Below are 20,283 nucleotides of genomic sequence, written 5' to 3'. Positions count from 1 at the left end.
AATCCTATGGCTCAGTGAGGCCTCCATAGACAGCAATGCCATTCAAACTCTCAGGCTCGAGGTCCATAAAGGTACTAAAAACATATTTGAAACAGTTCATGTGAGTTCAGTGGTTCTATCGTAATATTATAAAGTGACAAGAATAAGTTTTGTGCGCCAAAAAAAATAAAAATAAAAACGTTTCAACAATATCTACAAACCCGATTCCAAAAAAGTTGGGACACTACAAATATTCTGAACTGAGCGCTGATAACAACTTGGGTTGTCCTTGTCCTCTTTAGTGCGGATGACATGGCGTCCCAGTTTTCCAAAAAAGAACTTCAAATTTTGATTTGTCTGACCACAGAACAGTTTTCCACTTTGCCACAGTCCATTTTAAATGAGCCTTGGCCCAGAGAAAACGCCTGCACTTCTGGATCATGTTTAGATATGGCTTCTTTTTTGACCTATAGAGTTTTAGCCGGCAACGGCGAATGGCACGGTGGATTGTGTTCACGACATGTTTTCTGGAAGTATTCCTGAGCCCATGTTGTGATTTCCATTACAGTAGCATTCCTGTATGTGATGCAGTGCCGTCTAAGGGCCCGAAGATCACGGGCATCCAGTATGGTTTTCCAGCCTTGACCCTTACGCACAGAGATTGTTCCAGATTCTCTGAATCTTTGGATGATATTATGCACTGTAGATGATGATAACTTAAAACTCTTTGCAATTTTTCTCTGAGAAACTCCTTTCTGATATTGCTCCACTATTTTTGCCGCACATTGGGGGAATTGGTAATCCTCTGCCCATCTTGACTTCTGAGAGACACTGCCACTCTGAGAGGCTCTTTTTATACCCAATCATGTTGCCAATTTACCTAATAAGTTGCATATTGGTCCTCCAGCTGTTCCTTATCTGTACATTTAACTTTTCCGGCTTCTTATTGCTACCTGTCCCAACTTTTTTGGAATGTGTAGCTCTCATGAAATCCTGAAAGTTTATGAGATTTGTAAATTATTGCATTCCTTTTTTATTCACAATTTGTACAGTGTCCCAACTTTTTAGGAATCGGGTTTGTATAAGGGCCGATTTCAAAACACTGCTTCAGAGCTTCACGAATCGAATCAGTGAATCGGAGCGCCAAAATCACGTGATTTCAGCAGTTTAGCCATTTGATAGGAGATCCGAATCACTAATTCGAAACAAAAGATTCATAAAGCTCAGAAGCTTCATGAAGCAGTGTTTTGAAATCAGCCCATCACAAGATATTGTTTAAAAGTCGTCTATTTGGGGTTTTTTGGTGCACAAAAAGTATTCTTGTCGCTTTATAATATTAAGATAGGACCACCGAAGTCACATGAACTGTTTCAAATATGTTTTTAGTAGCTTTATGGACCTTGAGAGTTTGAATGGCATTGCTGTCTATAGACAGAGGCCTCACTGAGCCATCGCATTTCATCAAAAATATCTTAATTTGTGTTCTGAAGATGAACGAAGGTCTTACAGGTGTAGAATGACATGAGGGTGAGTAATAAATGACATTATTTTCATTTTTGGGTGAACTAACCCTTTAAATAATTGTCATATATGTGAACAAAATGCATAATATATATATATATATATACGCATTAGTGATTTTCCATTGGGTCCATAGAAAGATGTAACACAAAGAAAAGTACAAACTATTCTCTAACGTTTTTACAATTGCAAGTAAGGAGAAAGCGCTCATGATTTGTTGGTGTTGTACTGTTAAAACTAATAAACGAAATGAATCACGATTAATATAATTATTTCCTATCAGTATTTAGAAAGCAAATACTTACTACTTAGTAAGTAAGTAAGCAAATACTTACTTATCTTTAAAAATAAAAATATATATATATCTGAAATTAACTGTGTTTAACAACAACAACAACATTTGCCAAGTTCGGAGACTTTTCGTTTGGCGATTCATTTTCCCCCTCCGACTTTTATTTTGAAATCGCATCATTTCCTTCTGTTTAAAAAACTCTGCTCTTCAGCATTGCTGCATCTTCCGCTGTGTCGCTACTACGCATATCTTAATTACATTTTTTCTTTCAGATCTGAAGATAATCGATTGAACATGAATGTGATCGATCATGTGCGGGATATGGCAGCGGCCGGACTCCACTCTAATGTCCGGATCATCAGTAGTTTACTCCTGACCATGAGCACCAACAACCCGTGAGTATCTCCAGTTTTTTAGGATGTAAACAGATCTGGAAGCTGTCTGATGTCAAGTGTGTCTGCTATTAAAATTCAACGTAGATACGCAGCATGCAGAAACAAGCTCATGCGAAGTCAAAGTAATCTAGTAAAAGCATTAATGCGTTATTTAAGATAGTAACCATATTTTTCCCAAAATACTTTAGTTACTACGGTTATTTCAAAAGCTACCATAGTTTTGGTGCATGTACTGTAATAAATAAAAACGTGTTATTGTTCAAATTGTGTAAGAAACCTTAAGAATATTTTTGTCATTTTTTAAAATATGTTTTTTAATGGATGGCAAAACATTATTTTGGCAAAAACATTTTTTATTGTCTTGGTTACGTTAATTTAACACCCCATAGTTGTCAGTTTCTCACAGAAACGCATTATGGCAATTTGTGTCAATTTTAAGAGACGAACCCAACTCCATAGAAGTGTGTGTACCTCTTTCAGGGAGCTGTTCTCACCATCTCAGAAGTACCAGCTGCTGGTGTATCATGCTGATGCCATCTTCCATGATAAAGAGTACAGGAACGCTGCCTGTAAGTACAACATGGCTTTACAGCAAAAGAAAGTGCTCAGCAAAACATCTAAAGTTCGTCCCTCCAGCACAGGCGGCACCACCTCTGCAGTGCAGGCACAGGTGAGCTCCACCAAACCCTCATCAGCACCCTTACACACATTCACTATGCTACACATCCATTGAAATACCATGGTTTGGTACATTAGCACTAACTGTAGTGTGTTCCGCCTTGGTTTAATCACTTCAGTTTGTTTGTATTATTAAAGGATTAGTCCACTTTTAAATACACTTTTCCTGATAAATTTACTCACCCCCATGTCATCCAAGATATCCATGTCTTTCTTTCGTCAGTCGAAAAGAAATTAAGGTTTTTGAGGAAAACATTCCAGGATTTTTCTCCTTATAGTGGATTTCAATGGCTACCAACAGATTGAAGGTCCAAATTACAGTTTCAGTGCAGCTTCAAGGCTTTAAACAATACCAGATGAGTAATAAGGGTCATATCTAGCGAAACGATCGGTCATTTTCGAAAAAAATACAACCGTTTATTGCTTTATAAACAAAATATCGCCTTGAACGTACTTTCCGCTTCCGCATTCTTCATAACGTTTACGCTGAATGTCCTACGCCTTCCCTATTCTACTTACGGAACGAACGCGGCGCCAGTTTCGTTTTTTACCTTAAGTTGAATAGGGAAGGCGTAGGACATTCAGCGTAAACGTTATGAAGAATGCGGAAGCGGAAAGTACGTTCAAGGCGATATTTTGTTTATAAAGCATAAACGGTTGTATTGTTTTCGAATTAAAATGACCGATCGTTTCGCTAGATATGACCCTTATTTCTCATCTGGGATCGTTTAAAGCCTTGAAGCTGATCTGAAACTGACATTTGGACCTTCAATCTGTTGGTAGCCATTGAAATAAGGAGAATAATCCTGGAATGTTTTCCTCAAAAACCGTAATTTCTTTTCGACTGACGAAAGAAAGACATGGATATCTTGGATGACATGGGGGTGAGTAAATTTATCAGGAAAAGTGTATTTAAAATGGACTAATCCTTTAAGTAAATGAATACATGTGAATAGTTACTACTAGAGCTGGGTTTTGACGCAAATTTCATGATTCAATTTCGATTCACAAGCTTACTATTCGAATTCGATTCAATATCAATTGATTTGGAAATATATAAATAAAGGTACAGTACATGGCACATTTTCTCAATTAAATAAAATCCCTCAACTAATGCTGTAAACTACACAGGGAGTCCATTGGTTTTACATTTGATTTCTATAATACTGAAGGTTAAAATTCACTGATTTTATAAGCTAACACTTGCACACAAGGAAGTTTTTATCATTTAAAGTGATAGTTCACCCAAAAATGAAAATTATCCCATGATTTACTCACCCTCAAGCCATCCTAGGTGTATATGACTGTCATTTTCTTTCAGATGAACACAATCTGAGATATATTTAAAAATATCCTGGCTCTACCAGGTTAAACCCCCAAAAATGCATTCATCTATCATAAATATATTCATTCATTCATTCATTCATTCATTCAACTTTTATTTCCAGACTCAAGGTCCATTAGAAAAGAGACATACAACATGCAAACACATTTTTAAAAAAGACAATTATACCAATATTTTCTCTTATATAATCCATACAGCTCCAATAAATGCCTTCTGAAGCAAAGCGATGGGTTTTTGTAAGAAAAATATCCATATTTAAACATTTAAAATGGAGAAATCAGTATTTTTTACCCAGCCCTAGTTGCTACAGTTATTTATTTATTTTGATATTACATTAAATATTTGATAATACATTAAATATGTATTATATTAAACTACCGTTCAAAAGTTTTGTCAATAAGATCTTTAAATTTTTTTAATAGAAGTCTCTTCAGCTCAAAAGGTGAGCATTTATTTGATCAAAACAGTAAAAACATGATATTTTGAAATATTGTTACTATTTTTATTTATTTATTTTATTTTTCATTACTCCAGTCTTCAGTGTCACATGATCCTTAACAAATCATTATAATATGCTGATTTGCTGCTCAAGAAACATTTCTTCTGCTTAATATTTTGGTGGAAACCTTATTATTTTTTTAAGATTGATTATTATTATTTTACTTTATTATTTTTTTTCTATTCAGTGAATAGAAAGTTCAAAATAACATAATTTATTTGAAATGCAATTTTTTTATATCACAATATAGATGTATTTAATGTCTCTTTTGATCAATTTAATGCATCCTTGCTGAATAAAAGTATTTCATTCAAATAAAAATCGTACTGACCCCTTAACAGTATATGTTATGTTATGTTATGATTTCACAGAATTTATAAGAAGTGTAGTTGTTGTTGCATTGTGTTGGAAATGATGGTTATCATGGTGATTTTTGTAATGGCTGCATTATTTCTAATGTTAAAGCTCTGTGTTGATTAACTACAGAACTTGCCGTCAGAGATTGAAGTGAAATATAAAATCGCAGAGTGTTACACTATTCTGAAGCTGGATAAAGATGCCATATCAGTGCTGGACGGGATCCCTTCACGCCAGAGAACGCCAAAGGTGTGTTTTCACACTCGGTCCAGTGTCTCTGTGTGTGAATCTGACAATCTAACATTATCATTAACATCTAAAAAAAATGAAAGAGTACATAGTTTAATTGTATGTGTCTCGATTACAGATCAACATGATGCTGGCGAATCTTTACAGAAAGGCCGGTCAGGAACGTTCAGCCGTTACGAGCTACAAGGAGGTGTTGAGACAGTGTCCTCTGGCCCTTGATGCTATTATTGGTCCGTAAGCATACAGCATCTTGTCCTTTCTTCGTCTTTAAAGTTCATTCTGAACCCAACATTAAAGCATCCTCCTGTCTGATCCACTCAGGGCTTCTGTCTCTGTCGGTGAAGGGGGCAGAGGTCGCTTCCATGACGATGGACGTGATTCAGAGCATCCCGAATCTTGATTGGCTGTCTGTCTGGATTAAAGCACATGCTTTCATACATGGAGGGGACAATCAGAGAGCAATCAACACTATCTGGTGAGGATTTGATGCCGTGAATTAAAATAGGCTTTTCATGATTAAATCCACAATTTCAGTAAAGCAGCTTTCATTTCTTAGCTGTTGCTTGGCCAATTTTTGTAGCAATCTTTACGTGAATAAATGTTTATTTATATATTTATTTTTAAGAAGTTTAATAAACAGTTTTTCTTTAATAAAAATAGTTTGACTTGCTATTAGCCACCACTGTCATCAACAAGTATTATTATATAATATTATATATTATTATATTATATTCACAGTTGTTATTGTATTAATTATTAATTTTTTTTAGTTAGCTTTTATTTTTATAATTTTAGTGTATTTAAGTAGTTTCATCATTTTAGTTTTTTAGGGGATTTTTATTTAGTTTGTTTTAGTAAATTTGTCATTTTTATCATTTAAAAAATCTATTTAGTTTTATTTCAGTTTTAGTAGTTTTAGTACTTATTTTATTCCAGTTAGTTGCCAAAGCATCATTTTTGATTTTATTTAGTTATAAAGTTTAAGTTTTCATCTAATATTTATATTTTATTTTATTTCAGCTTTATTTCCATTAACTAAGATGGTTTTTATTAGTTTTAGTTAACAATAATATTATATTGACTGTTGTATTATTTTTATACTGTTATAGTATTTATTAACTGTTATTTTTATATTTTTAGTTTTCTTTTTAATTTTAGTTTGTTTTAGTATTTTAAGTTTTTTTTAATATTTCTATTTAATTTTATTTTTTCAGTTTTAGTTTTAGTAGTTTTTTTAAACTTATTTCAGTTAGTTGCCAAAGCAACATTTTTTTTCATTAGAGTTCTTCATCTAAATATATATATATATATATATATATATATATATATATAATACAATTTATTATTTTATTTCAGCGTTATTTAAATTAGATTATTTTTTTAGTTTAGTTAATAACAATGATTATATTTTATTATATTATTGTGTTATGTTATATTGTATTATATTATATTACATGTTGATTTTTAGATTTTCCATGTGAAAATGTTTATAAAGTAATAGCCCACCTCTGTACAATTTGAGGTATCATTCATGTCTGTAGCACTTAGTTTTTGTTGACTAGTACATCTCTCCTCATAGCTCTTTGGAGAAGAAGTCACTCTTGAGGGATAACGTTGATCTTTTAGTCACCCTGGCGGACGTATACTTCAGGGCTGGAGACACCAAGAACTCCATCTTGAAGTTTGAGCAGGCACAGATGCTTGACCCTTACCTGATCAAAGGTACGTGGCATTAACCAATAGTTGCATTACCTGATGATTCTTGTTGGTTTGAATTAAAGTGTCATGCTCTTTTGTAGGTATGGATGTATACGGCTATCTTATGGCCAGGGAGGGTCATCTAGAAGATGTCGAGGTTCTCGGAGGACGGCTGTTCAACATATCTGACCAGCATGCAGAGCCCTGGGTCATATCTGGGTGAGTTTGATTTTCTCCTAATAGGGTTTTTAACTCTTGAAATAGTTAACCCTGGGTCATTCTAAACTCTGGGTTAACTTGCTTAACGTTTCACATTGCTTGTTATTTACCCAGGGTTAACTGTTAATTCTGGGTATTCATATACTGCCGTTTCACACTGTACATTCCTAAACCCTGGGTTAATGTCCTTATTTGCGGTGTCAGTGTCAATGTTTGGACGAATCAGCCTGCGCCATCTACAGTTTCATGATAGAACTTTGTATCCGTGTAATGCTTCTTTACCCTGGGTTAAAAGCGAGGTTTAGACCGACAATAACCTTGGGTTAGGCACAGTGTGAAAAGCTCTGTTTTGTCTGAAACTTGTTCAGATTACGAAGATGCTAAAAACGTAACATTTTTGTTTTCCTCAGGTGTCACAGTTTCTACAGTAAGCGCTACTCTCGCGCCCTCTATCTGGGAGCTAAAGCCATCCAGCTGAACAGCAACAGTGTGCAGGCGCTCCTCCTGAAGGGGGTTGCGCTGCGAAACATGGGTCGAGTGCAGGAAGCCATCATACACTTCAGAGAAGCCATGAGACTGGCGCCCTGTCGTCTGGACTGCTACGAAGGCAAGAAAGATTTCATGATAATAGGGAAGGGTCAGCTTGATTGCCTAAGTTTACCATCAACCTACAAGTCGATCAGTTAATAATTTCATTCCTTACATTTATATAGCGCTTTTCTGGGCACTCAAAGCGCTTTACATATTGACAGATTGGCTTGCTAATGTTGATTCCCCCATTTTTCTTATATTTTTTGTGGCGATACTTTAAAGGGGATGAATTAAGGGAAGCTAGTTCTCTGAGAGGGTTTTATCATGCTGATTTTAGACCGTCAGCATTGTAAACTAAATTCATCAACACATACATCCATCGAAACAAATCGAAGGAAAAATTCTGTTCGACGTGAAATCGCATATCACACATTTTGTATTTTTTCTTGCAGACTTTCATAGTTTCGTGCCATAAAAATTGCAGATATTAAACCTATTTATTTGCTGAATCTTTGATAGTTACTCTCTTGTGTTGGATTTAATCAGTCCTATTTTTGAAGGTTGTATAAAGGTTAGTTAGGTTTTTTTTTTTTGCCCATGTTTTCAGGTCTGATTGACTGCTATCTTGCGTCTAATGGTATCCGGGAGGCTATGGGAATGGCTAACAATATTTACAAGACGCTGGGAGCGAACGCCCAAACTCTCACCATCCTGGCCACAGTGTGTCTGGAAGATCCCATGACCCAGGAGAAGGCCAAGACTCTGCTGGACAAAGCCCTCGCTCAGCGGCCCGACTACATCAAAGCTGTCGTGAAGAAAGCAGAGCTCCTCAGTATGTCAAAACTGTGCCCATAATATCTTATTTGATTTTGATTTATTATTATTATTAGTATGATTATCATTTTCTATTTATTAATTCTTTTTAATTTTTTCTATTCATTTATTTTTCTATTTTTATTATTTAATCTATGTTTTTTTCTTAATAGATTTTATTTATTTATTTTTCTATTTATTAATTATATTATTTTATTAGTATTTCTTTTTTTTTATTTCTTATTAATACTTTTTATCTATTTATATTATTATTTTTTTATTGTCGTTATAATTTTATTAGTATTAGATTAGACTTTTTTGTTTCACTGTGCCCATAATATATTATTAATATTTTGTTTTGATTTATTGTTATATAATTTTTTTTCAATTATTTTTATTTGTTTTTCATGTAATTATAATTTTTTTGTTTATGTATTTATTTCTAGTTAATATTCTTGTTAATATTAATTAAGGCTGTCAATTGATTACATTTTTAAATCTAATTAATTAAACGATGTGGCGATTAATTAGGTTAATTGCTCGCCACATCGTGTAATGAAGATTAATTCCACATCAATAATTAACATCAAATTTGGAAATTACCCCAAAAGATCATTTAAAGTCATTATTGTGTTAAATGAGAAAAGCATCAAATAGATATTACAAAAAGTAGCTTTACAACTTTTTATTCTTATTTGATTCAACATAGAATTTTTTTATTTTTTTATTGTTATTAACACAAATGGATGGTTATGTCTGAACTCAAGAGCTGATATATTGGTGTTTGCTATGCAACACCTACTTCATTTTCATTACAGGTCGAGAACAGAAGTACGAGGAAGGAATAGCACTTCTACGAAACACTTTAGCCAATCAGAGTGACTGCGTGCTGCACAGAATGCTGGGGGATTTTCTCGTAGCTGTTAATGACTATCAGGAGGCCATGGACCAGTACAGTATAGCGCTAAGGTAGCATCCTTTCCTCTCTACTGCCATCCACACTGTACATAAACACGAAACTCTAGCAGAACTGATTATGTTCCTCCTCCATAGCCTCGATCCAAATGACCAGAAGTCTCTGGAGGGCATGCAGAAGATGGAGAAGGAGGAAAGTCCCACGGACGCCACGGTCGAGCTGGACGGTGACGATATGGAGGGCAGCGGGGAGGAGGGAGACCTGGAGGGCAGCGACAGTGAGGCGGCGCAGTGGGCCGATCAGGAACAGTGGTTCGGCATGCAGTGACCCTCGACACTCGCTGAGAGACTCTAGAGCACTTCAGACTTCAAAGAAAACATCCACACTCTTGCATTTTCGTGTGTGTGAACAGAGATGCCATAATGCTCACTGCTGCCCTCTGGTGGTGAGTTACGGACATTTACTGTTAATCGGATTTGTGCCCTCAATCTTTTTAGTTTGGTCACATCAAGAGATTAATTTTCATAAAAAACTGTATTATCAGTATACAACTGGTCTCAGATGAGAATACAGAACTACAGAGATCAGAAACTAACAGGCCAACACCAAACTTCTGACAAAGGACAGGGTGATCATATTTCAACATGCAATGCTGCAGGTGTTTGTCTAAATACACAATGATATTTTCTAAAAGTTTATTAACGTTAATTAAACATCATGCTTCTCTTTTGCTGTTTTGTACAGGACTAGTTAACTCTGCTGCCGTCCCCATTATATTAATAAAGGTGTCAAATCTCTAATTATTTTCCATGCTCTTTCAAGCCTTTTTTTTTTTTTTTGCACAAGTTATGATAGCCTCTGATGATGATGCCTTTGTAAAAGAATCACAATGAGAATGTCATGAAACGTGCAAGTCATATTACGAATTTCACATAATTTTTGGAACAATTATTTTCAACCCTAGTTTTCAATACTGCAGTGTAATATTACTTTTGTTTAATGCTCATTCTCAATGGTGATTTCCATGACAATAATGCAGTGATACTTTTTTTTTTTTTTTTGCTTTTATATTAGTTTTGTATCACAGCGCAGAAGTAGTTTTGGTTTATTTTATGCAGTTCTTTTGGTTTTGGGGTGAATATAACAGACATTTCTTGACACGTTTTGTGAAATTTATCAGAGGATATGTGATGCAATCATAAATTCAATTCAAATTCAAATTTTTTGTTTTTTTTTGCAGTGTATTTGTCTTAATGTTTCTATATTGTGTAAATAAGACTGTTTTTTAAATGTTTTGGGATTAAAATCATGGCATGAAAAAAAAAAAAAAGTGACTTGTTCAATTTTAGTAACTAGAATATCACTTTTACTAATACAAAATAAATCAACTGTTGCCAGTGTAAAGAAACAGCAGCGCAACCATGTAATATCATTTTTTTATTAACCACAAGTCATTGTGATAATTACAACACTGATTTGGCAGCACCCGCCCTCCAGTTGTCATGGGAACTGCTGTAAAAGACCGCCTGTCTCTCAATGTCACACACACACAACGAACACCTGAAATGAGCCTCGGCTTTAAAACATATTGCACATCCCTGCGCAAAGCAACAAGAACAATCATTTTTGGTTATTTTACATATCTCAAAAGATTTGAGGGAAAAAATACAATGCCTTTTTCACTAATAGCATCTTTTCTTTTCTTTTTTTTCCAAAATAAATATCATGGCTGGGACAATACATTGATTCACGATACAATGATTCTGCTATGTGTTCTCTCGAATCGATTCTGAGCTTAGTTTTAACAGCAGATGGCGCTCTAGGCAAGTTTTTAACCACACACTAAAATGCTCACGAAGAGCGCTGGAGAGTGCTCATGCATTCTGCTGAGTCATGTAAGTGGTTAAATTTACTTGCACTTCGGCTCAGAATGCTTTTATGACGCGAGATTAATGTAAACACAGCCCACGGTGAACACTCTTGTAATTCGCTTGTAATTTCACTCTTTATTTTAGGTTTAAGTGGTGTATGTAAAGGAAATGGAAGCAAGCAGAGTACGGGTGTTTCTAAAGCACGCAGTGCCATCTGCTGTTAACGATATATCGAAAAATATCAAAATCGCTCCAGAGTCTTTGCATCAACAATCGATGTATTGTCCCAGCCTTATTAAATGCTGCAGCGCTATACAAACATTTATAAGGGGACATGCACCATAAAAACTGCTTTAATGTTACATTTTAAGTGTATTTTTAAATTTCACTGGCTTCAGACGGGTTTGATCTGGTTTGTCAGGTCTCAAATAAGCTTTTTCCACTCCTAATGTTTGAACTTTTTCTAAACTAATGCAAATTAAGTTTTAGCACAGTTGACATGCAGGCCTAGAAAGATGGAGCTGCTCAAAACAACACATGCACTAAAGTCAAGAAAACCTCACAGGTTCTGCAAGAGAGCAGATTGGCTCAATCGTCCCGAGCTGAGGAGAAAGAGAGAGAAAGACGTAAAAATAAGAACACATTTGATAAAAAAAACTATGGACAGAAATGTCATCTCATGCAACTGCAACAGTCATTAAACATGATTAATGGTCTCTTCAGAGCAGTTATATGGAGTTCCTGTATAAACATTTTCCAGGTAATTGCACATAATTGTGTGTATTACGTCAGTCAGCAGCACAAACAAACATGAGGTTGTGATGGTGTATTATGAGTATTTCAGAATTATGTGAGCAGTACTCACTCTGATGCACACAGGACAAAACGATTAGTTTTAATATGTTGAATTTAATCATGCATGATGTCTGGTGGTCACCTGCAGCAAGACACTTTTACAAGAGAACTGATTTAAAGTGGAAGAAAAAAAAAAAAACAGGACCCCTAAAGCCCAAAGTATACTTTGCTTTTTACGCGTACGCGATGGTCAGCGTACAGTGCGTGTGACGCAAATGCCATCATGAGTATGCACATGCACATTTAACTTTAATACAGTAGTTTATCCACAAGGTGGCAACTGTGTCCTGGGGGCGTCGATTCACAAAGAAAAACTGCATAAACAGAACAGACGGGAACACATGCAAGCTACAGACGATGGAGGCCTATAATCGACTAAAGATTGTGCAAGGATGTTAGAAAGTACCACATTTGCACAAATGAAAGAATACAAAGATGTTTACATGGGTTGTAACTTGTGGCGAGAGATTGCTCAAAACTGCGCATGCGTCAAACTTTGCAAGGCTGTGTGTTCGACTACGCGTAAAAAAAAAAAAAACGAAAAAAAACGAAGTATACCCCGGGCTTTATGAATAAGTTGTGCCATTTACAGAGTTAAAGAGGTCTTTATCCAGCAACACTAGTTTACTAATATCATGGGTTTTATCCCAGAATTCATCCTAGATATTATAATACAAAAAGAAAGGATAATTTGTGCTGTTTATTTTCTAAGCACCTAGTATATACACATATACATTACAGTAAAAATAATTGATCTATAATATTATAATCACTACACTGTCCCTATAAATACATCCAACACATGATAAAGTAAACAGATTCAGAGAATTTGTTCAAAAACAAACAGTTTTTTGAACAGCTAGTGTTTTAGAACAAGGGAACTAGTGCATTTGGCTAGTCTTCTATCAAGCAAAAATACAAAATGAAAGTCAGGAAACAGGTCCTGAGAAAGCAACCGACAGAACTGAGGTAGCTGCAATCTACTTGACACAGAGAGGAAATCATTTTGCTTCAAGCGAGGAAGAAACCAAGAAACCGAAATTACATAGGTGACGTTAAAGTGGAAAACATCTAAATATAACCCAAATGCACAATTGTTCTTTTTGGCCCAAAAGGCTATAAAGACATCTCAGAGCTGTGAGCCAAAAATATCCAAAGCAATCTGATAAATATTTCATCTCCATGTTTTAAACATCCAAAAAAGGCCATAAAGGGACCTGAGAAAAATATACATCTTTAATAATAATAATAATAATAAAAAAACAACATAAGAAATGTGCTTAAAAATGGAATGTTAAAAAGAGAACATACTATTTTCTGACAGCAATATGCCATATATGAGGATAAACATCATATAAAAATTCAAACAAGGCTTGGATGCATGTGCAAATGTGAACAGGTAAATGTTGTTCTTTGTTAAATGTTGCTTCTCTGGTTATTTGGAGTCACGTGTTAGCTTGACGGCAGCTCTGGGATCAGTCAGGACCAGAACAGCTGGGTTATGTTAGTGTCTGTGCTGTACAGCCACACCACTAGGGGGAGTGTCAGAGCTATAAAGGGCCAGGAGACACCCTCGGTGCATGCAGAGAGGGACCAGCCTCTCTCGTCGGGCTCCTGGTCCTGGTCTTTACCGGGCTCCAGGTAGTTCCTTGCGACGAATTTGAGCAGCTCGTCCAGGAGGATGACAGGCAATGAGATCTTCAGCACCATCATCCACTGGGTCACGCTCAGAGGGGTGATCTGGAAGATGACCTGTGGAGCAAAGAAAAGTATGGAATGATATGGCTCCATGTAGGGCAGCACAATTTGATCAAATAAATAAATTAAAAACATTGTGATTCAACAAAACAGTGATTTGCAATATCAAACATTTAGCGTCACATTTTTGGGTGAACTATGCCTTTAATAATCTGTAAATGTTAAGATAAATCAGGATGGTTGCTGTACCGGCAACGGCTCCACATGGAGGATGAGGAAATGCAGAGACATGGAGAGGCAGATGGCTCCCAGCAGCCAGACGTTCTCCCAAGGAGGCATGCGCACCAGAGACTGGTTCTCTGACAGGCTGCAGGAGGGAGGGGGACACGTTGACTTGGGTTCAGCACAAATACAAAGCTCATTTTTAAATCACTGTCACGAAAGAGCCTGGATGTCATGTGGATGACGGCTGTCCGTTCTGAGGACTGACCTGTTGAGGGCGTTACACATCTCGATGGTGACCAGCACAGAAAGGGCCATGGTCATGGGGTAGGGAGACTCAAACACGTGGCACTCCAGATCCTGGAAGTCAGGATTATCAGGAGAACACTGCAGGAAATGACTCTGAGAGCGTGAAGAAGAAAGAGAGTTAGTTATACAGACGAAGCACAATAATGGTGACACAGAGAAAATTATTATTCTTATGTAATAATTATATTAAATACCAAATAAATAAATAAATATTTAAAATTTAATAATATATATTAAATATTTTAATTAAATTTCATAGGATAATGTGACACTGAGGACTGGAGTAATGGATGCTGAAAGTTCAGCCTTTGGCATGACAAAAATAAATTTTAAAATATGTTATTTTTAATTGTAATAATATTTCATTCATAATAGAAATGCAGTTTTCATGAGCATGAGAGGCCTCTTCTAAAATAAAAAACCTAATTTAATTATATTTAAATTAAATATATTTTATTTATTTAAAAAAATCTATTTATTAAAAAAAATAAAAAGCCCAAAAATTGTGCTGCTGCAATCAGCTGAATGTCAAACAAATTATAAAAGGCATTCAAAATATTTTTAGATAATTCCGACAGTGTAGTTTTGAGCATTCATTTTACATGTTATTGTATCAGACGTTGTGTGATCGGGCTTTAAGGCTGTATATTTAATTACACACAGCACTTATATTTAAAAACGGAGATATATACCAGCTGATAAAGTGTGATCATTGGACCGTCTTCAGCAATAGTGAACCACCAGGCTGCAGCTCCTACAGTCGCAGCACCAACATAACCTGAGAAGCACAAGTTAATACCAGAGTTAACAGACCAGCAATAATGGATACTTTATTAGATGCCAAACTAGAATTGTAAATTGTCCTATAGTCCAATCCAGTGGTTCTCAAACCTGTCCTGGGGACCCCTCACCACTGCACATTTTGCATGTCTCTCCTCATCTAACACACCTGATTCAACTCATCAACTAATTAGTAGAAACTGCAAGAGTTGAATTGGGTGTGTCTGATGAGGGAGACATACAAAATGTGCAGCGGTAAGGGTTTGAGAACCACTGGTCCAATCAAATGATGCACTGGTCATGTTTGTGACTCACAGCCAATGGCCAGGTATCTGAAAAACAGCCATCCAGAGATGAGGGGCTCCTTGGCGCTGCGGGGGGGCTTGTTCATGATGTCCAGATCAGGAGGGTTGAAGCCCAGAGCGGTGGCCGGCAGGCCGTCAGTCACCAGATTCACCCACAGCAGCTGAACGGGGATCAGGGCCTCAGGGAAACCCAACGCAGCGGTGAGGAAGATACTGAGGAGGAGTCATTCATATCAGCAACAGATACAAAAAAAAAAAAACTTAAACAGAACCAAAAAAAAAAAACACTGGCGGATGAAAAACGGACTGACCAGACGACCTCTCCCACGTTGGAGGAGATGAGGTAACGGATGAACTGCTTCATGTTGTTGTAGATAGCTCTACCTTCCTCAACGGCGGCCACAATGGTGGCAAAGTTGTCATCAGCGAGGACCATCTCCGAGGCTGACTTGGCCACAGCAGTGCCAGAGCCCATGGCGATGCCAATCTCTGCCTTCTTTAGGGCAGGGGCATCGTTCACGCCATCTCCCGTCTGCAAAGACGCAACCGTTTAGTCAACCATCACAGTTGAGCTAAATCACTATCCATTATCATCATATGGCCACCTACCATGGCAGTGATCTCATCAAAGCCCTGCAGGAACTCCACAATCTTGGACTTGTGTGAAGGCTCGACACGTGCGAAGCAGCGAGCATTAGTGACCGCCTCGCGTTGGGCATGAGGTGAAAGGTCGTCGAATTCGCGGCCCGTGAAAGCCATGCGGTCGACGTCATCGTCCTCTGAGAAGATGCCGATGCGTCTGCAGATGGCCACGGCCGTGCCCTTGTTGTCCCCGGTGATCATGATGACTCGGATGCCGGCGTGGCGGCAGAGCTTGATGGAAGCGGCCACTTCTGTACGAGGAGGATCCAGCATGCCCACGCAGCCCACGAAGGTCAGATCAGACTGGCAGATGGAGAGAATAGGGAAGTTTAGAAAAACTTTAATATGTTTCTTTCCATGCTGGATAAACTGTTAAAACCTCATCAGATTTGGTACTTTCTGGTTTCCACTTCATTAGCTAGATGGATAGATGCTTTGAGACCGCTAGCTAGACACAAAGATGCTTTATTAAATGCTGTGGCTAAATATGTTGTTATTTATGTCATTACAGCACTATATGGATAAACACCATTAGTTACCTAGTTGGATAAATAATTCGATGGGAAGCTTGAGAGATAAAAATATTAACGTTACTAGCTAGCTAAATACTTTTAGACATCTAACTAGGATGAATTATCACTTTATTAGATAGCGAACTAGATAGATGGACAAATATTTTTATAAGATAAAATTAAGCAAGTGGAACAAAAAGATACTTCATTAGAGAGCTAGATACATTACTTGATGGCAAGATAGTTAAATTACATTATTAATAAACCATTTTGCATCCTTCTAGTTAGCTTTCTAGACAGCTAAATAGCTAGATGGATTATCACTATTAGATAGTGAATTAGATGGATAAATATTAGAAAATGTATAGGATAGCTAAAAACATTACTAGACAGCAAGATGCAAACATACTTTATTAGATAACTATAGGGTGAATTCAGGTTGATTGGGACACTTTTTGCCTTTTTTTGCCATTAAAAAGTCTCCCAATCAGCCCGAGTTCACCCTATATGTTATTAGATAGCTAGAAAGGTAAACACTTTATTAGATAGATAACTAATGAGATGAAAAATGGTTTATTAGAAACTAGCTAGAAGAATGGTGTCCATTTACAAAATGTTTTTGAAGCGTTGACCATTGTAGCCAATCACAGACATATATGTTGAATGCATGAACACAATGGCCAATCAGAAGCACTAAAAGAGTCATTTTTTTAAATTTCAGTACTGAATTGGTACCGAAATCTGTACTTTTGACAATACTATTAGGTAGCTAACAAGGTGCAAAGACATTTATATTAGAGAGCTAGATGGTACTAAATAGATAGTTCATTAGATAGCTACCTAGTTAGATGAATAAATAGTTTATAAGATAGTAAACACAAAGTTACTTCATTAGATACTAGATGTTACTAGATAGCCATCTAGATGGATAAACACTATGTCAGTATGACACAAAGACTAGTAAAGTACAGTGTAGCACAATAACTCAGTCACCTCATAATCTGCAAAGCGCGCCGTCTCTGTCAGCATCATCTCCTCTTTCTTCAGAGGAGTATCACGGGTGGCCAGCGCCAGGCAGCGCAGGGTATCCCGGCCAGTGCCGTACTCTCGGATCACAGACATGATCTTGTCCTTGATGCCTTCAGTCAGGGGAACCCTGGATCCACCCACACGCACATACGTGCACCTATCGATCACTCCCTCTGGGGCTCCCTGAGGAAGACACTCTAGTTTAGCAATGTGACCAAAACATCAGCAGTACAATAACTCAGTATATAACAAACCAGGTTTGTACCTTGACAAACATCTTAGAGGAAGAGGATTTGCCCTTGGTTGGGGAACAGAACACAGACATGGACTTCCTGTCTCTGGAGAACTCCAGGGTGAACTCCTTCTTCATCAGCTGCTTGATCACCTACACATACACACATATAGAGTTATAAAATCATGATTGAACAAGTACTTGCATAATTATTTACTAATCGTTGAAATATTTACTGAGTTGCAGGCATTGGCTCTCTCGATCTTAGACAGGCTCCTGACGTCGGTGTCGAAAACGTTCATCTTTTCCACTAGGCAGGTCAGAGCAGTCTCTGTGGCCTCTCCAACCTTCTCATAAACACCTTTGGCCTGAAAGAGAATTGCATTTATCAAGGTATGTCCTCCATGTGTGGAACTGACCTTCTCCTGAAGCTTCTCATAGTGCCTGTTCTATTGCTGGCAAACATGGTTAGATACAATAGAATTATCCAAGGAATGATTGAAAAAAAAAAAAATCTGGATAAACAGTGTTAAATCTAATTACACACACACACACACACACATAAATTCATACATCATAAATTCTTTTTCATACATATAATTTTTTTTAAATCCATAGAATGTGTACACTTTATGGTAAGATACCTTTTTTTTTTTCAGGAGTTTTTGGAAATCAATTTTTCAAAGAATTGTTTATATTGTGATATATTTCTGAGAATATCAGTTCCTTAAATACTTATTTGCATATTCATTATAAATGTATAATATCCATTTTTGCTTAAATCTTCCACCCTAAGAAAGGATAATTAGTAAGCGTACCTCATTAAAATCCAGGGAGGAATCATTGCACAAGGCACAGATGGTTGCCAGCTCCACCAACCCATCATACTGAGAGCTCTTCACTACTCGGTTATCAAGGTATCTGAGCAACCAAACACAATGATGAATAACCTACCTACTACAACAGAAGCTGACTGCAGGACTACAAGTACATATCAGAGCATAGACAGAAAACTCACACTTCTCCTTCAGGAGCATATGTGGAGCCAGAGATGGTGAACTCCGTCAGTGAGCACTTCTCCCCCTCTGCCTTGTCTATGATGAACATCTGAAACACAGATACATGTTGGAACAGCTTTAATCACCTCATGTTATACCAGTTATACCACCTCATGTTATTCCAAACCTGTATATTAATAATATAATCATTTCATTTTTTAGTTAACTGTTCCTTTAAGATACTATTTCCAACTGTTAGCTGAATGCATCAGCACGCTGTCTGTCTAGAATGGATTTGTTGAAAAGTTAACTGATAGAAGATGGCAGCATAATAATCAAGTATTAGCATAAGAAGATTATATGGACTCAGGGTGCCATAATTCTACTTGTTTTTATGTTTAAATAAATACAGAAACTGGCAGAACAGCAGAGAGGAAGAGGAAAAAAAAAAAAATTGAGAAAACAAATTCGGACACTACAGCCATCCATCATTGAGCTCATTCTTGTATTTCTGCAGAGTGAGCAGCTCAGTCCTTTGACAAACTCTCTTTGTTGTTCTTGAAGCCACACCAAAACACTTCATTTCCATAAAACGACAGGATTTTTAAAAGTCTAAATATATATTACCAATTCAGAACATATCCTGAGCGAGAACTGTGGGAGAAATGCCGGAGGTCAAAGATGGAGTGCAATTACCATGAGTTTTCAATGATTTGTAATGTGAAGCATTTATAAACCTGTTGCCAATCAAGGAGATTTACTTTACAATGAAATACTGTTACTACAATAGTGATATTTTTTCTCTTGTTTAATATTTCTATTAATAATAAAAATACTTATTTTTGTTAAATTATAATTAATAATAATAATAATAATAATAATAATAATAATAATAATAATAATAATAATAATATTATTATTATTGTTTAATAAAAACAAAAGTTAATTAATAATAATAATATAATCTTATTATTATTAATAATAATAATAATAATAATAATAATAATAATAATAATAATCTTATTATTATGTATTAATTATTTTTATAATAATAATAATAATAATAATAATAATAATAATAATAATAATAATAATAATAATAATAATAATAATATTATTATTATTATTATTATTATTGATACATGAAATCACCTTTTTTTTGCCCAAATTGGACAGGGGGGAGAAAAAAAAAAAAAAAAAAAAAAAAAAAAAAGCACAGTAGACAGTTTTTAAAAAATAAATAAATAAAATAAATAAATAAATAAAGCGCAAAAAAAGTAGCAATTAAAATTTTCCCCAAAGACCTGTAATGACTGCAAGAACAATGTGATCACCAAT

General features: G+C 36.0%; 2 protein-coding genes across 4 annotated transcripts in view; one reads left to right on the top strand and one right to left on the bottom strand.

Moving 5' to 3' along the window:
• The first annotated feature begins 1,937 nt into the window (after window positions 1–1,937).
• anapc7 (anaphase promoting complex subunit 7) lies at window positions 1,938–11,076 on the top strand. The gene is made up of 11 exons (XM_048211473.1): window positions 1,938–2,187; window positions 2,668–2,857; window positions 5,196–5,315; window positions 5,434–5,545; window positions 5,637–5,790; window positions 6,895–7,037; window positions 7,115–7,232; window positions 7,643–7,839; window positions 8,371–8,595; window positions 9,395–9,545; window positions 9,630–11,076. Exons 1-11 carry the CDS (start codon window positions 2,087–2,089, stop codon window positions 9,817–9,819), a joined length of 1,701 nt encoding a protein of 566 aa, XP_048067430.1. The 5' UTR covers window positions 1,938–2,086; the 3' UTR covers window positions 9,820–11,076.
• Window positions 10,917–20,283, bottom strand: part of atp2a2a (ATPase sarcoplasmic/endoplasmic reticulum Ca2+ transporting 2a) — a 27,066-nt gene continuing 17,699 nt past the window's right edge. For 2 of the 3 annotated variants that reach the window (XM_048211471.1, XM_048211470.1), the window contains exons 10-21: window positions 18,966–19,054; window positions 18,766–18,868; window positions 18,184–18,315; window positions 17,981–18,100; window positions 17,680–17,898; window positions 16,142–16,477; window positions 15,844–16,064; window positions 15,543–15,745; window positions 15,140–15,225; window positions 14,407–14,540; window positions 14,166–14,283; window positions 12,906–13,970 (exon numbers count right to left, since the gene is read on the bottom strand). In XM_048211471.1, the coding sequence (XP_048067428.1) occupies window positions 13,698–13,970; window positions 14,166–14,283; window positions 14,407–14,540; window positions 15,140–15,225; window positions 15,543–15,745; window positions 15,844–16,064; window positions 16,142–16,477; window positions 17,680–17,898; window positions 17,981–18,100; window positions 18,184–18,315; window positions 18,766–18,868; window positions 18,966–19,054 (2,034 nt within the window). In that variant the 3' untranslated portion in view covers window positions 12,906–13,697. Of the gene's footprint in view, window positions 11,966–12,905; window positions 13,971–14,165; window positions 14,284–14,406; window positions 14,541–15,139; window positions 15,226–15,542; window positions 15,746–15,843; window positions 16,065–16,141; window positions 16,478–17,679; window positions 17,899–17,980; window positions 18,101–18,183; window positions 18,316–18,765; window positions 18,869–18,965; window positions 19,055–20,283 lie in introns of those variants that run through there. The other variant, XM_048211472.1, reaches the window with a different exon arrangement.

This window comes from Megalobrama amblycephala, linkage group LG12 (assembly GCF_018812025.1).
Source record: "Megalobrama amblycephala isolate DHTTF-2021 linkage group LG12, ASM1881202v1, whole genome shotgun sequence".
Classification (NCBI taxonomy): Eukaryota; Metazoa; Chordata; class Actinopteri; order Cypriniformes; family Xenocyprididae; genus Megalobrama; species Megalobrama amblycephala.
This window is presented reverse-complemented; position numbering and strand designations above follow the sequence as displayed.